The sequence below is a fragment of the Myotis davidii genome, unplaced genomic scaffold, assembly GCF_000327345.1.
Source record: "Myotis davidii unplaced genomic scaffold, ASM32734v1 scaffold189, whole genome shotgun sequence".
NCBI classification, from domain to species: Eukaryota; Metazoa; Chordata; class Mammalia; order Chiroptera; family Vespertilionidae; genus Myotis; species Myotis davidii.
In genome coordinates, this window is record NW_006383017.1 from 4822937 (window position 1) to 4837502 (window position 14566).

The 14566-nt window shown below is 42.9% G+C and overlaps 1 protein-coding gene across 2 annotated transcripts in view; it reads left to right on the forward strand.

Annotated features, from left to right (window-relative positions):
• The window catches only part of SYNPR (synaptoporin), a 158765-nt gene that overhangs the window by 62585 nt on the left and 81614 nt on the right, over positions 1-14566 (forward strand). For both annotated transcript variants that reach the window (XM_015558252.1, XM_006779139.2), the window contains exon 2: positions 1658-1782. In XM_015558252.1, coding sequence (XP_015413738.1) covers positions 1658-1782 — 125 coding nt within the window. The remainder of the gene's footprint in view (positions 1-1657; positions 1783-14566) is intronic.

A 14566-nucleotide genomic window follows, 5' to 3' on the forward strand; every position in this document is an offset into this window, starting at 1 on the left:
ACCCGCCATTGCTGCTGTGCTTGCCAGCTGTGAGCCTGGCTCAGGGCTTCTGGCTGAGCGACGCTCCCCCTGTGGGAGAGCACTGGCCAAGAGAGGGCAGCTCCTGCATTGAGCGTCTGCCCCCAGTGGTCAGTGCAGGTCATAACGACCAGTCACTCTGCCGTTCAGTCAATTTGCATATTATCTTTTTATTATATAAGACTAGAGGCCCATGCCGAGACCGGTTTGGCTCAGTGGATAGAGCGTCGGCCTGCGGGCTGAAGGGGCCCAGGTTCGATTGCGGTCGGGGGCATGTGCCTGGGTTGCGGGCACATCCCCAGTGGGAGATGTGCGGGAGGCAGCTGATTGATGTTTCTCTCTCATCGATGTTTCTAACTCTCTATCTCTCTCTCTTCCTCTCTGTAAAAAATCGATAAAATATATTAAAAAAAAAAAAGACTAGAGGCCCAGTGCACAAAACCCATACACGGGTAGGGCCCCTAGGCATGGCCAGCGATCTGTGGGGTGATCACGGAGCCCCCACGGGCACCCACCTTGGCTGGCCTGGGGCCTCGAGTTGGGGGCATCTCCTGCATTGAGCATCTGCCCCCTAACGACCAGTCACTCTGCCGTTCAGTCAATTTGCATATTATCTTTTTATTATATAAGACTAGAGGCCCATGCCGAGACCGGTTTGGCTCAGTGGATAGAGCGTCGGCCTGCGGGCTGAAGGGTCCCAGGTTCGATTGCGGTCGGGGGCATGTGCCTGGGTTGCGGGCACATCCCCCGTGGGAGATGTGCGGGAGGCAGCTGATTGATATTTCTCTCTCATCGATGTTTCTAACTCTCTATCTCTCTCTCTTCCTCTCTGTAAAAAATCGATAAAATATATTAAAAAAAAAAAAGACTAGAGGCCCAGTGCACAAAACCCATACACGGGTAGGGCCCCTAGGCATGGCCAGCGATCTGGGGGGTGATCACGGAGCCCCCACGGGCACCCACCTTGGCTGGCCTGGGGCCTGCGAGTTGGGGGCATCTCCTGCATTGAGCATCTGCCCCCTGGTGGTCAGTGCACGTCATAGCGACCAGCCATTCTGCCAGTGATTCCACCATTCAGTTGATTTGCATATTAGGCTTTTATTATATAGAATTATGAGTTATTGTCAAAATAAAACAAAGCATTGTTTTCACATGCTTTATCTTGATTAAAACTATCCTAACAAAAAATTTTGATCTTGTCTTTTTAATAATTACTTATTTCAAAAGACAAACATGTTTATTGTAGAAAAATACAGATAAACAAAAAGAAGAAAGCCAGAGTCACCTCAAATTCTTCCCACCTGGAGGTGTCCATCATTAACCCTGTGGTGCACAAAGCTTTCCACACTCTTTGGTGTGAAATGACATCTCCACCTTTTGAGGCCTGGCAGCTTTTACACACTCAAACACACGTCTTTGGCCTCGTGATCAGTTTATCTCCAGGCGAAGTCGCTCTAGCTGGCCAGACTGTTTCTGCAGATGCCACCTCCCTGTTCTCCACCATCACCCTGCCCTTCATCTTCCAGCCTGAACCAAACGTTAGCAGAACCATAACCTCTCTCAATCCACCACGAAGCTCCTGCTGATATTTCTCATTGGATCAGCATCATTCTAATAATTTTTGTTTTGTTCTTCACAGCTTTTTGCAATATTTGCATTTTCAACATGCGGTGGCTATTCTGGAGGCCTGCGGCTGAGTGTGGACTGTGTCAACAAGACGGACAGCGACCTCACCATTGACATAGCGTTTGCCTACCCATTCAGGTAAGGCATGGTGGCTCATGCCTGCTGGCCACGCAGAGAGGGCACTATCTTCCTTCCATCGTTTCTTAAAAAATAATGCCATCTCCCAGGGACTTCTGGGTAAACAGAAAGAATTTTGCCTGAGCCCACAAAATACCCAAACAAGTAAAATGCCCACCTACTATCCCTCCCTGAGAAGCTGAGTTGTACCTTCAAACCAGATGAGTTGTGTGAGTTGTACCTTCAAACCAGAACTGATTCTCCTCCAAAAAACTGCTACAAGTAGTCCAGTATTGGGGGGCTATCAACATGGAGACCTCAGTTATACAATCCTTTCTCCCATCCATAGTCCCAATCTTAAGATCTCCCAAGTTCTAAGTAGGATTAGTGTCATCTCTAACTTCATATTGACTATGCAATATTGGCTGATAATGTATCTATCTAATAAGATTAATTTTTAATATTATTTCCAGGTGTCAGTCACTTTACTTGCTGTTTACTTGTTAATTTCATTTAGTCATCACAGTGACCTTTGAGTGGAGCACAATTACCATCGCCATTTTAAAATGAGGAAACTGAGGCACAGATATGTTTGCTCACATTCCCTTGGCCAGTAAATGGCAGAGTCAGGGTTTGAGCCCACCTGGGTTGAGACCAGAGCTCATGTATCTATTGCTATACTTAGCTGGAGATAATTTCTTCAGTATCTCTATAAATTCAGACTGAAGGTAATACCTTATCTTTGTCTTTGCCTTATTCATAAAATACGTGCCAGGGCTTGTCTTGAATCAGATATGTTGTGATTCCAATCCAGATCCAATGGGGATTAATTATATTTAATTTTGAAATAATTTACTTATAAATTTTTGGCACCAGATAAGTAGTGTGATGTTTTTAAAAACAACTTTCAACACAATGTTTGCATCTTATTAGTGCACTCTCTTGCTTCCTTCAATTTAACAAACATGCATGGAGTAACCACATGGAGCCAGACACGGCACTGACAACTGGAATAATGCAGAGAAAGGTAGAGATTGAACCTCAACACTTTTTCTCTATGGAGCCCTAGATACTTCATGTTTCTAAGGAAGGAATAAAAGAAGGAGGGTGACCAGGTGGGAGGGAAGAATTTAAAAATTATATAGTCAAATAAGTTTAAGAAGACTTCTTAGCACTTCACCCTTCTAATGCACACTTTGAATCACCGAGAGAAGCACAGAAATGAGTTATTGAGAAAGTTGGAGCAGGGGAGGAAAGGGGCTTGAAGCATCCAGCTATTCTTTCTCAGCCCTCTTCCTGCCACACACAGAGCACCCTTCCCCAGTGCACTCCCTTGCCCTCCACCCAAACCTACCCTGCTGTGCTATTCCTGTGAAATCTCCTCAGAACCCTAGGTCTCCTAGAAGTAATTTAAACCACTGTGCTAAAAAGCAAGAAAGCTTTTGCCACTGTGCTTACCACATCTGTAAACATTTACTGTCTACTATTCAGGAACTTACTCAGCCCACAGAGTGCCTTGCAGTTTTGTCCAATTAATGCCCATCTAGGAAATACACATACCGTTCCAAAGAGGCTAGGTCTCACTAGAGGTGCAATTTCAATGATAATTTGGATATTTTAAAGTGTTGTACCATTATCTTCTTGGAGAAGATCTGAGTAGTAAGCAATGGCATCGAGAACTTATGCAGATTATTTTGAAGTCATTAGTATCAAAAGAAGTTGGGTTAGCAAGATGTTAGTGATGTAAATCATAAAAAAGTTATTTTCTCCTGGAACTTCATAAGCGATTGCCAATGATTTGATCATAATCTTGAAATAAAATGAGAGCATTCAGCTGCTTCAAACTATTCAGTCTGTTGCAAACATAAGGAACACAATAAACTCTAATGCCAAGTCATTGGAACAAAAACAATTACAGTAGTTCTCCCTTATCCTCAGGGGATACATTCCAAGACTCCGGTGGATGCATGAAATTTCAGAGAGTACCAGGCCCTATAGTATTTATAGGGCCTATAAATACATACCTATGATAAGATTTAATTTATAAATCAGGCACAGTAAGAGATTAACAACAATAAAACGGAATGATTGTAACAATGTGGTGTGATAAAAGTTGCACGAGTTGCACTGTACTCCCCCTTCTTGTGAGGATGTGAGGTGATACAGTGCCCATGTGATGAGATGAATTGAGGCGAATGAGGCATTATTAAGTAAAGTAAGGCTGACCTGAGTACAGCCACCACCATATTGCTGCAGTCCATCTAATAACCGAATCGGCGGGTAGGTAGCTGGGAGCGTCTACAGTGGAGACGCTGGACAAAGTGAGCAGGACAGACACTGATGGCATGGTTTGCATCATGCTACCCAGAGCAGCACGCAACTTAAAGCCTATGAATTATTTATTCCTAGAATTTCCCATTTCATATTTTCCGACCTTGGTTGGCCATAAGTAAGTATGCTAAGGGCTGCAATTTTTTTACATATCTTGTGTCCAGAAAATGCTTCATTTGCAATTACATTTAAGCATTCCTTTATTGTTTCTCATAACCAAAGGATTTCACTCTTTTTGGCTAAAGTTTTAGAAACTTCATTACTACAGTATCTCATTTCAATGTGCTTTAAAGTAAACTTTGTGTGTGATGAGATGCGGTGATTCCATGGGGCACAGAGTTGGGGAGAATTGAAGGTAGAGCAGCTAAAGGGCTGATGGTGGAACTCTTGCCAAACATCTGGCTTCAAATCCTGGTTCTGCCACCCAGCAGAGGAGCAAATGATCACCCCCCTGGCTTTAGCTTCCCTGATTATAAGAAGAAAATGCATCACTTTCCTCAGAGTGTAGTTGTGACGGTTCAAATAAGTCATCTAAATTAATTGTGCAACCCAGAGTGTGGCACACATCAAGTGTTCATCAGTTGTGTTATCCTGGTTGTTGACATCGTTAATAGCACCTCGCGCAGGGAGCTGGCACCAGACGACAGCTGTGGCCAAATACAAAGACAGCGATTTCTGCAGCGAAGAGAGGAGCTATCATATGTAGGAAATGTCTGCAGAGATCACAGGAAATGGGGCAAAATGGCTGCTGTCGTGACATGGGTCCAATGAAAAAAATAATAAATGGCAAATTATTCTACTTTCACTCCACTCTGCTGTTTGCCGCCCAACATATGTAACTGCTAGTTTGGAGCTCTTGTTGCAATACTTCCCCAAAGTAGGAGTGGTGGTGGAGAATTAGATAGAAGGATGTCTTGGTTTGGGTTCTCCCGGAAGCTCACCCTGATACAGACATTTGTAATTTTCTTGACAGTTGATCCCTGGAAATACCAGTAAAGTGTGGGAGTGAGACAGGGAAAGGAAGGAAGCCAATAAAAAGTGGATTAATGGGCAAGGTACCACTGTGGGCAACTGGGGAAACCTGTGGGAAACATGCTTCACAGGAATTCAATCAGGCAGGCAATGAAGCTGTGGTAATTGTCTACTACTCCTGTTGGCCATTGGTCAAAAGTTGCTTCTGACCAATGGCCAACCAAGCATGTGCTTGCAGCCCAAAAAAGCCTTCGGGCAGAGATCTTGGATGCTCACCTAAGACCATCCTTGTATACCAAAATGGTGGGTGCCAGAGAGATCCAGGTGGTCAACTGATGGCCTCTCATACAAGGGGGAGATTCTCTAATCATCTTTCCTACATCAGTGAGTGACCCCATGTTGGATCATTTATTCATTCTCTCAAATATTTATTGAGCACCTACAGTGTACAAGGCCCTGAACTATGTAAGGCTTGGTTTATATTGGTTGGTAAAGTATACAGGACCCTTCCCTGGTGAGATTTATAATCATATGGAGATGAGAGAAAGATAGTAAAGATACACACACACACACACACACACACACACACAGACACACACACGGTAGTGGTTCATTATTTTTATTTTTATGTAAACTTTGAAAAATGGAAATATATCAGAATTTCAGTGTTATAGGACATGACCATCTAGCAGTATTACAAATGGTGATTATGTCTATATTGATGTTTCATGTTTTATTTTTTATGCATCTCATTATTATTAATTAAAAACAAATAGATAGAGAACATACACACACACACACACACACACACACACACACACACACGGTAGTGGTCATTTCTAAGAAGAGGGTGAACATAGTTCAGAGATGGAAAGTGGGTGTTGATGGGTGTTGAGGGTTAAAGGATACCCGGCTATAAACACTCCAGCAGGGCTTCCCTGAGGACATGGCATCCAAGCCACTCAAAAGAGAAGCGGAAAGAAAAACCTGAGCAAAGGGAGCGACATGGACAAGTCGAGAGGACAGGAAGGGGCCAGCGGAAGAAGCCCGTTTTCGATGAGCTGCTGGGAAAATCTCCCTGATGGCATGACATTGCCGCGCAGACCTGCAAGAAGTAAGAGCAGGAGAGCCAGAGAGTGGTGCCTGGGAGCGATCAGGGCGGCGTATTCCAGAGAGGAGAGGACAGGGGCGGAGGCCCGATGTCTGAGTTTGGGGACGTAAACAAGTCATATCTGTATCAGTCAGGGTCCATTCAAAAGAGAGCTCATGTTAGGTGGCTCAGTTTATTAAAGTAATACAAGGAAGGAACTAGGTAGAGCTTTGATGATCGGAATCAAGAGGCAATCAGAGGTTAGCACCTGTGGGAAGCCACCCACACCCTGATGGCTAGAGCAGGGGTTGGCAAGCACCAACCATGAGCCAAATTCAGCCAGCCCACTGCCTGGTTTTATAATTCACAAGCTAAGAATCCTCAAATGATTACATTGTAAGTACTACATAACTACCAACACAATATCCTCGGTTTTGTCTGCTGGCTCATAAAGCCCTTAAAAAAATAAGTTTACCGACTCCTGGGTAAGAGGCATATAGGGAGGAGATGGTCTTATTAGAAGCACAGATGGGCCTGTGTGGTAGAAGCTGGGACCACAGAGGCTTCCAAGAGGAGCAGGAACCAAGGAAAAGATGCAGCCACTGCTGGAGATGCTGCCCAAAGAGCAAGAGGAAGAGGCGGAAAAATACCCTTGCTCCTGCCCTCCATCTCCCACCCGAGCTCCCATGGGGCAAACCTAACTGGAAAGCAGTTGTTAAGGGAATCAGGCCCCAGAGATGCAGAGCAGAGCAGAAGAGGAGCAAAGCATGGAATTGAGAACAAACAAGCAATGACTAGCACAGAGTTCCTCTCAGAGCCTCAGTTTCTTCATCTGTAAAATGATGAAGCTTTCTTAAGAGAGAATGAGACCCCTAATTACATGAAACTAGAAGGACAGTTGGACTTGCCCTCGGCCAGAGGGGCTGGGAGTGCCCCAGCCACTGCTACGTCAGCGAGAACAGAAAGAAATGTAAAAATTCAACAGAATTACTTTATACAGGTCTCTTTCTTTCAACTTCATAGGGCTTGCTCTGATATTTGTTCTATTTGCATAAAATCTGAACAGGCTTCTAAAGACCAGGGTGGGGGCACGTCTTGAAGATGATCGTAGGTTATGTAACCAAGGCGGCTGTTTGTGGAGTTCCCCAGGGGAGGTGGCAAGCAGCAGAGATGAAGTCAGCGGACGCTGAATGAGCCTCACTGTAGTTCTCGGTCACACTCTGCAGTGTTACAGGGCGGGCATGGCCGAGTGTGGTGGGCAGCACCTCATTACCTGGGAGAAGCTCCACACCCTAGGATGCAAAATTTTATACCTTTTGGAAAGGTATAAAAATCCATTCTTCTTTCATCTGTTATCATTTCTAGAATGGGGGTGGGAGAGAGAGGAAGAGAGACTGACTGTGAGTTTCCTAGCAAAGGACAAAGGCATTGGGCTATTTGAACAGCCCAGGAAGGCCCGAAGGAAGCATCCCACTCACAGCTACATGTATGTCCTGTCCCTTGAAACTGTTGGTTGCCTGATCCCTGGTCTCATGAAGCCCCTTCTATTTCTTGCTCTTCCGGAACCAGAGAAATGTGGAACATTCTTTGCAGCCCCTGGAGCTATCAAGCAGGTGTCAGTTGAGTGGCAGAGACCTGTGTCCCCTCTCCTCCCCAATCCCACCATCCCTGAGAGAATGGCGTCTCTCGGGGCCACAGGTCAAACAAAAAGGAGGCAAGAGCTCAAGCTGGTGGCTTGCCAGATGCTTACCAGTCAGAACTGAAAAGTAAAAGCCTCAGAGCCTGGGATTCGAGAAGTGACGTCTGTAAGGCTGGGATTCACTTCCTGATTCCCCACCCAGGATCCACCTGCGGGCACTCAGGGGCCTGCACGGGAGTCAGGACTTTAGACTCTCCATGTGCCCCTACCTGCATTTGTATCACGTAGAAAGAATGCTTGTGAAAAATGGAGATGCCAGTATCCTGCCCCAGACCTACCCGGTCAGCATTACTGCCTTGGGGCCCAGGATCGGCACTTACCAAAGTCCCCAAATGATCCTTAGACACGGAAATCGGAGAACTGGTAACTTAAGGAGAAATAGGTACAACTTCAAGCTACAATTGTCTGATAAAAGACAAGTGTGTGAATAGCAAATAGATGTTTCTATTTTCTGTTTTTCCCAAATTACTAGTTGAGGCATATGTTACTCTTAGAATTGAAAAGAATAAACTGCCAAAAAAAAAGCAAATGGTAATTTAAGCTGGATAGTAATGAGAAACCTACATCAATTGTACTACCTGCCCCCACAACTCACAATATGCTTTTGAGCATGTCCCCCTCAAAAAGGTGGAAATAGTAGTGGCCTTTCCCCCCAGGCCAAGTGGAAATAAAGGTAGAAATCAGGAAGTGGGATAAATATGTTAATTCTTTCAGTGTGTGTGTGTGTGTGTGTGTGTGTTATTGTTATGGTCATTATCCTCATGTCACAACAACACTGTAACGGGCAGAGCCAGACCATTTTATTTCCCTTTATACAGAGCAGCACAGAGGCTTAAACTTTACTCAGGGTCATACAGCTAGTAAATTTCAACCTGGAACCTATCCACATCTTCTGGCTTCCATGGGTGTGTCGATGGAGTTGTTCACTCCCATCCCAAACTCTCTTCTAACAGTAATGAAAATCATGAAGAAGGTGATGACAATAATCATTATCATCATCATCAAGTAAAAGCCGATATTTATTGATAATTTTCCCATCTAAGAAGAATTGTGCAAAGCATATCATTATATCACTAGAGGCCCAGAGCGCGAAATCATGCGTGGGTACAGTCCCTAGGCCCAGCCTGCTATCAGGGCCATCTTCCCAGGTTGCAGGCAGCCAGCCTCGCCCCCTGCTGCCACCCACACAGGTTCCCAGTTTGCCATTGGGGGTGGGAGGGAGGGACCAAGAGGTCAACTGGTCCGCCTGCTTGTGGCCCCGCCCCCGCCACAGGTTGCCGCTGTATGTGGGTCGGGGGCCTTGGCCTGGCACCTCCAGAATCCCCCCGCCACCTACCTTGGTTCCCCATTCACCATCCAGCAACCGGAGCCTGCAGGCCAGGGGAAGGGACTGAGAGGCCGGCCGTTCCACCTGCTTGCTGACCCCACCCCGGCCACAGGTTGGCCTCTGTATGTAGGGTGACTGGCGGGGCGGGGGCCTTGGCCTGGCACTGCCCACATCCCCCACCACCCACCCCAGTTCTCCACATGAGACAACATCTCTGTGAAGTAGCTTCTCTGAACCCCACCTGACAGGTGACAAAACTAAGGCTCATGGAGGTCGAATTATTGCCCAAGGTCATGCATCGGCCAAGTGGCAAGGCTGGACTTCGAATGTCTGCGCTTGGCTAACACCAGGCTCTTCACCAGCAGCAGTGAGGTCTTTGAGCTGACAAACCCCCACAATTGCAGAGACTCCTTTCATCAGCCCTAGATGTATAAGCTGCGCCCCACAGACAGGCGAGCTGGGCAGGCGAGAGGGATTTAGGGAATGGTTCTCAGGGACATGGTGTTCCTTGGGACTCAGAATTACTTTTCCAGTTGATTTCCCAAGTCCAGCAATAAACCCTGAAGGAAAAGTAATTCCAGGCTGGATCTATTACAATCACCCATTTTTCTTCTTGCAGCTATTTAGAATTTGAAATAAATTACCTGTTGCTGATACAGTTTGTAGAACTCTTTACTTTTTATTTTAAAAGATTCTGTGCTAAAGCAGCAGCTGTCACTTGGAGACTGAGTGTTAAGGAGTCACATAAATGACAGGGTTTTCAAAGAACAAAGCTTTTCCAAAGGGCTTAGTGCTACTGTAGGTTCTCAGTTCCCTGGCAAGGGGGTGAATGGAGAGAGAGGCAGGAGTTGGAGTCAAGAGGCCCCAGATACTAATCAGGAGACTTGAACATCCTTCATTTCGATGAAGGAGCTTTAGTTAAAATGCTCATCTGACACTGAGATGTCAGAAATCAGTGGACGGTACAGAGAACCACTTTTCCTAATTGCAGAGTTGAGACTTCCCTGTACTCAGTCAGCTCTTGGACTCGTTAGAAGCTAGCTGAGAATTAAGCTTAACAACCTACATTTATGTTTTATTTTAGCATACCCACCAAGGGTTTCATTTTCCATCATTTCTTTCATCACCTTACATCCCATCTTCTAAAACAGTTACACTTTTTAGAATATATTTTTATTAGAAAAAAGAACACATTTTTGTTCTAAAAATCCCATTATGCAGAAATGGGAAGTAAAATGAAGTAAAATATCAGAATCCCCATTAATGTAATTTCTCAGAGATAATCACTATCTAAAGTTTTGAGGTCTATCATTTTAGACATTTTCTTTGCATGTACTCATTTTTTTAATGCAAACTATTTCTGGTGTAAACATTATTTTCCAAATTCTTAATTTTACATGCTAGATATTTTACATGTAGATATCTTTCCATGCCAGCCTTAATAGGTCCACCACATTTTTTTGGCCTCATAGCTAGACCATAATTTATTGCATAGCAAGACTATAACTTATTGCAAGACCATAATTTACTAAGCCAGTCACCTACTGGTAGAAATTTAGGTTCAATTTTTTCACTTATAAACAATGCTACAACTAACTTCGTTTCATAATTTCATTCTAAGATAATTTTCTGGGGCAAAAGGTATGTAAGTCTTAAATTTTTATAGAATTTGTCAATTCCTCCTCAGAAAGCAATTTATATGCCCACCAAGGAGGTATAAAGGTGCCTAGTTTCCCACAATCTTCCCAAAATGGAATATTATAAGTACATTTATTTATCAGTGAGAATGAACATGTTTTTTAATATAATTATTGAACGTTTATATTCCTCGCAAAAAAATTTAAAAACAGTATGCCCATTTAAAAAATATATTTGTTTTTATTGATGTCAGAGAGAAAAAGGGAGAGGGAGAAAGAGATATAAACATCAATGATGAGAGAGAATCATCCACCGGCTGCCTCCTACATGCACTCTCTTGGGGATTGAGCCCGAAACCCGGGCAAGTGCCCAGCCTGGGAATCAAACGGTGACTTCATGGCATTCAACCACTGAGCAACGCCATCTGGGGCCATTTTTCTTTATATCTGAGTTCTGGCATATGAACTTGATCACTTTCTCCCACCCTAGTTTCTTTATTAAATTAGTATTAGTCAATGCACTCCTTTGAGATTTACTAATTGATACAACAAACATTCAATATGGTGCCAGGTACTGTGCTTGGCAATGACTGAAATTTAAAAATGAAAAAAGAATAGGTTATCTTTTTGGAGTTTCATCTTTTAAAATAATACTAATACATGTGCTGGCCAGTGCGCTCAGTGGTTAGAGCATAAGCCTGCCACATTGAAGGGTCTCAAGTTTGATTTCTGGTCAAGGGCATATAGCTGGGTTGCAGGTTCGATCCCTGGTACCAGTCAGGGAGTGTGCAGGAGGCAACTAATGTGTCTTTCTCACATCAATGTTTATCTATCTATGTAACTATCTATCTATCTTTCACGCTTCCTCTCTCCCCTCCACTTTTTAAAAAACAATGGAAAAAAATATCTTTCAGTGAGGACTACAAAAAAAAAACAAAGAGTAAGAAAACAACTCTAATCATCACCTCCTCACAAAAGAGCAAAAGAAAATTCCTTCTTTTGAATCACCCATCAAAGCAAAATAAAAGCATACTAAACACTGATGAAATTAAAACACAGAGAGGTTATATGGCTTGTCCCAGACCCACAGCAAGTTCTCAGTTATGCAGAAATTTGCACTAATGTCCCTGAAATCCTCATCCAATACGACCATCACTCAGAGTCACAATGCAGATAATTAGAATGAAGACTTATTAATCTCTACTACTGAAAAGGAGGCCTATAACAAATTGCCTAAATTAACAAATGAATATTTACACTGTATGATAGGACATTTGAGGAATTCATATACCAAATTAGTTTACATCATGGTGCTCAATAAGCCCTCATTAAATGTTGACATTGCCCAATAGTCGTTGCAAAGAGAACTCATTTGCCAACCCCTGTTCTCTCACAGATACAAAATATCATAAAAGAGCTTGTCTTTGGGTTAATTTTCAATCATTTATTTTTATTTATTTTTATGTTTAGTTTATTCCTCACCAAAATGAGAAGGGACTGCTTTCTCCCATCTTTTCACAAGTCACCACAAGCAATTGTTACGAGTAAATACTACAGAGAATGCACAATTAAATATGATTTTTTTTTTGCTATCATCTTAGACTGATGTGGCTTTTACCATTGTCAAACCTGAAATTACTACTCTGATTACCATGGTCTCTAAGATGGAATTCAGTCTCTTCACAGAGTGAGCGTTGTCTAAAGAATGATAAAGTTTAATGTTCCCTTTTGTCAGACAAAAAAAGTGAAGCATAATATCCCATATTGGAAGAACAAGTGCCATAGAAGAAAATGAACATAAATGCCGTATGTCGTGCAAGACTACAGGAAAACACAATGTGAATTACTTTCTTGCTCAGGCTCATCACTAGCGCCCAGATGACTGTGTTTCTGTATTTTTAAAAATCATTTCAATTTTCAACTAAATGCCTCTAACCAATAAACAGTGTGTAGCTAGCACTTTTCATAATGCTTTCAGGAAGAGAAATATGGACAGTCTGAAAAAAAGCAAAGCACACGCAGCTGTCTTTTCAAAGTACCACTGAACATCACCCGGAACCCTTAGAGACTTGTTGAACTTTTGAACTTAACCATTTACCCATTTGATCAGTAAGTGTGCTGAGCATGTGATCAGGAGAGCATAGGGTGCTTGCGCTCTGCGGCAACTCTAGTCCTTGTGGCCCCACCCATCTTAGTTAATTGGGCCACATTAGTTATTTGGTCAACATTAATTAGTTGGCCCCATTAGTTAGTTGTTCAAACTATGAATGGGTGCTGGGACAAAGAAAGACTCCTTCATTCATTTAGCACAGTTTTTTTAGAATGCCTGCCTTGTGTAAGAAACTGTTCTTGGTGCTGGAGATCCAGTGGAGGACAAGATAGATCGGTGGTAATGAGGGGAAGGAAGAGAAAAAAGAAACAAGTAAACAAGCAGAAGACCTAGATCATGTAAAAAAACAGAGGCACTAACAAAAATTAAACAGTGACATGATGGAGAATAACTGGGAAGGGGTATGAAGGAAGTCCCTTGCAGGAGGGGACATTGGAGCTCAGACCTGAAAGAGGAACCATACAAAGATCTGGAAAGACATTTGTGCAGACAGAACAGCAGGTGCAAAGACGGGCAAGAGGGGAGGGGGACCAGGTATGGTAGAGGAATAGATGGAGGAATCGTGCAACAAGAACACAGGATAAGGAGAAGAGTGGGGTGCAGCAAGGTAGGTAGGAGCCAATATCAGATAGGGCCTCATGAGCTATCTAAGACCCTTGAGTTTTATTCTAGATGCAATGGAAATTCTTTGCATAAAGTAGGAAAGTGACAAGGTCTGATTTACATATTTTAAGAATTATTTTAGCTGCTCGGTGAAAAAATATATATATTTTCGTGGGACAAGGAGAACAGTTAAATGACTATGAATTAATCCAGGCAAAAGATGATGATTCCTTAAATAAGTGTTTCAGTGGTTGAGAGGGAGGAGACTGGAAAGATTTAGGATATACTTAAAGGTATGGTGTATAGAATGACAGAAAGGATTATGGACAGAAGGTAAAGCAAATTATGCAAATTAAGAACTGGGAGGAGTATGGTGGGGGGGTTTGTAGGGCAAGGATCAATGGGACATATAAAGTTGAGATACTTAATGGATGTATTGGTCGTTTATTTTTTTAACAAATTAATGAACCACCTGTTGTAGAAAGCTCTATAGGTGACTATTGGGCAATGCTGTCATTTAAAAGCCAAAAGAAATATTTTCTCCTCTAAACTGTGTTCCAGAATGCTTCAGTGCCTTTTAATCTTCTCTAAGCTTGCCTTCCCTTATTATCAGAAAACACACAATTTAGACTGTGCTCTGAATAATTTCCAATTATTTATAACAAGTGTACAAGGGCATCCCCAGGGAAGGCAGCTTTTCATCAAATGTGTGAATTAGGAAACAGACTGTACATGAGGACAGTGTAGCATGAGCAAAGATTAGTGCCCCTTATGGACTGCAGAACTCTAGTATGTCCAGCAATAATATAGATTGTAGATTATCATGTCCTAAACAATATTCTTATATAATATTTACTATCCCAGACCTCTGTAGAATAGACAGTATGTCTAACAAGGTGACCTTTCCACAAGTTATTTTTGTTCAAAACTATTTTACAAAATAATGTGTTGGCAATGTTTTAAATCTTGTATGCATGCATGTATTTTAGCCATGTGTCAGTATGAGTATTTAGGCCTTTGAGAAGGTAATAAAATG